Source organism: Neophocaena asiaeorientalis, unplaced genomic scaffold, assembly GCF_003031525.2.
Source record: "Neophocaena asiaeorientalis asiaeorientalis breed wild unplaced genomic scaffold, Neophocaena_asiaeorientalis_V1.1 C48679325, whole genome shotgun sequence".
NCBI lineage: Eukaryota > Metazoa > Chordata > Mammalia > Artiodactyla > Phocoenidae > Neophocaena > Neophocaena asiaeorientalis.
In genome coordinates, this window is record NW_020184835.1 from 1 (window position 1) to 2,018 (window position 2,018).

The 2,018-nt window shown below is 55.9% G+C and overlaps 1 gene segment (V, D, J or C); it reads right to left on the reverse strand.

Moving 5' to 3' along the window:
* Window positions 1–5: 5 nt before the first annotated feature.
* On the reverse strand, window positions 6–948 carry LOC112392052 (T-cell receptor beta-1 chain C region-like; the record flags this gene model as incomplete). The annotated part of the segment is given in 2 exon segments: window positions 6–107; window positions 366–948. Coding segments are annotated over 2 exon segments (685 nt in total), but the record flags the coding sequence as incomplete, so codon positions are not given.
* Between the last annotated feature and the right edge of the window lie 1,070 nt (window positions 949–2,018).

Below are 2,018 nucleotides of genomic sequence, written 5' to 3' on the forward strand. Positions count from 1 at the left end.
CAGACTCCCAGGCTCAGGGCAGCCTCTGGTCAGAGTCCTAGCAGCGCCTTCCTTCTGTTTTGGCGATGGGGCCACAGCATCCTCGAAGGTCACGGAACATGGCAGCACTGAAGGGGATGAGGACCCACTGCTCAGACCCTGAGCTGTGCAGGCGGGTAGGGAGGGGGACCTTTCAGCACAGCTGAGTTGGGCTGACGATCTGGGATGTGGGGGAGGAAGTAGCCCGAGGTGCCCTGTCCTCCCTCACGGTGGGCTTCCCACACCCTCCCCTTTATTCTGCATCTAGTCTCTCTGCTCTCCTCCCTGGACCTCCCCCTCCGTCTGCTCTGCCACCCTCCTTGCCGAACCCTCCCGGAGCGGCTCACCTGCGCGGCCCCGGACCTCGGCACTGATGTTCTGGGTGACGGGTTTGGGCGTGTCCTGCTTCCACTCGTCCTCGTCCGAGACCCCGTGGAACCAGGCTTGGCAGCGGAAGAGGTTGCGAGGGTTGTACCAGAAGGTGGCGGAGACCCTCAGCCGGCTGCTCAGACAGTAGCTGGAGTCATTGCGGCTGGGGTCCTCCTTGTGGGGCTGAGGGTCCGTGCTGACCCCCGTCTCGACCTGCTTCCCGTTCACCCACCAGCTCAGCTCCACGTGGTCGGGGTAAAAGCCCGTGGCCAGGCACACGAGCGTGGCCTTCTGGGTCCGCGAGATCTCTGCTGCCGACGGCTCGAACACAGCCACCTTGGGTGGGGTCACCTTGCTCAGGTCGTCTGGAAGGGAGAGGGGTTGGGAGCACGGGTGCCCAGACGGCCGCCTGCGCGTGTGAGTTGGGAGCACAGGGAAGGGGGCCACGGGGTCATCGTAAAAGGAAATTACGTGGTCGTAGGTCCTGGTTGTTTGTTTGGGGGTCACCACCCGCTCCTCTGTGACTGTGCTCCCTCGGCCTGCCTGGCCTTTGTATTGACCCTACGACAGGCCTGTCTCCCGTGTCCCCAGCCCCTAAGGTGGCCTTACAAATGGCGCTGCCCAACATTGAGTAATGTCTCTTCTTTCCCCTTATTTGATTTCTTATCCATCAAGAAAAGCTTACCTGTCTTTTTCTCCCCATAATATGTAGTAGTTATTTACATAGAGCAGTGGATTGGAGGCAGAAGAACGGAATTCAAAGCTTGGAACTGACTCTGCCCACCAACGTGACTTTAGACAGTCTCTCAATGCCTCTGCATCATTTTTCCTGCCTGTGAAGGGAGAATCCCAACACCGACTGTCCAGCGCGGGGTGGAGATGAAATGACATAAGGATTCAGAAAGCCCCTGCCCTCAGCTGGGTTACTTGTATGTGAGTCTCAGGGGTCGAGGAGTAAAGAGGATTTGGGGCTAAGGGGGTCATTTGGGGGTTGGAGTGTTTTCTTCAGATGACAGTATACAGATGGCATGTTTGGGGGCACCACGTGAGGACAGCCTTTTGTATTAGGGTGTGCTCATGAGAACGGGAGGTTTTCTTTCTTTCTGCTGCTTCAGCGGGTCATCCTAGCCATTCCTCTGCCTCCAGGTACCCCTGAGTTTCCTCAGCCCAGGCAGATAGCCAACTCCCTATGTTTCAAATGCAGGCATCTTCAACCTATTTTGTCCCTTTGGTTCCACGTATTCTACTCTACCCTACCAGCAAGCTTCCTAAATAGGCATGTGAGATCATCAGAGCAACTTCTGCTCTCAGCTGTCTTGCTACAACTAAGCCCCTGGTGTGTGGCGTCCTCCAGGGCTCCAGGTGAAGGCGGTCCAGTTAATGCCCCTGCGGCCTTCCCATTTGGCTGGCTCATTGCTTCTCGGCCCTCCTACATCATGTTATTCTGCTCTTTGCTTTTTGTCGATTGTTTTGTTTGTTTCTGAGCAATTCTGTTAAAAGGAAGACATCTCACTCTAAAGAGATCTAGTTTAGGCTGGAAGATGGAGAAAATGTTCTTCTAACCGACTCTTCACATTTCCCTGGATGTGACCTGACTAGAGGGCTGGCTTCCTGGGTGTGTGACCTGTGCA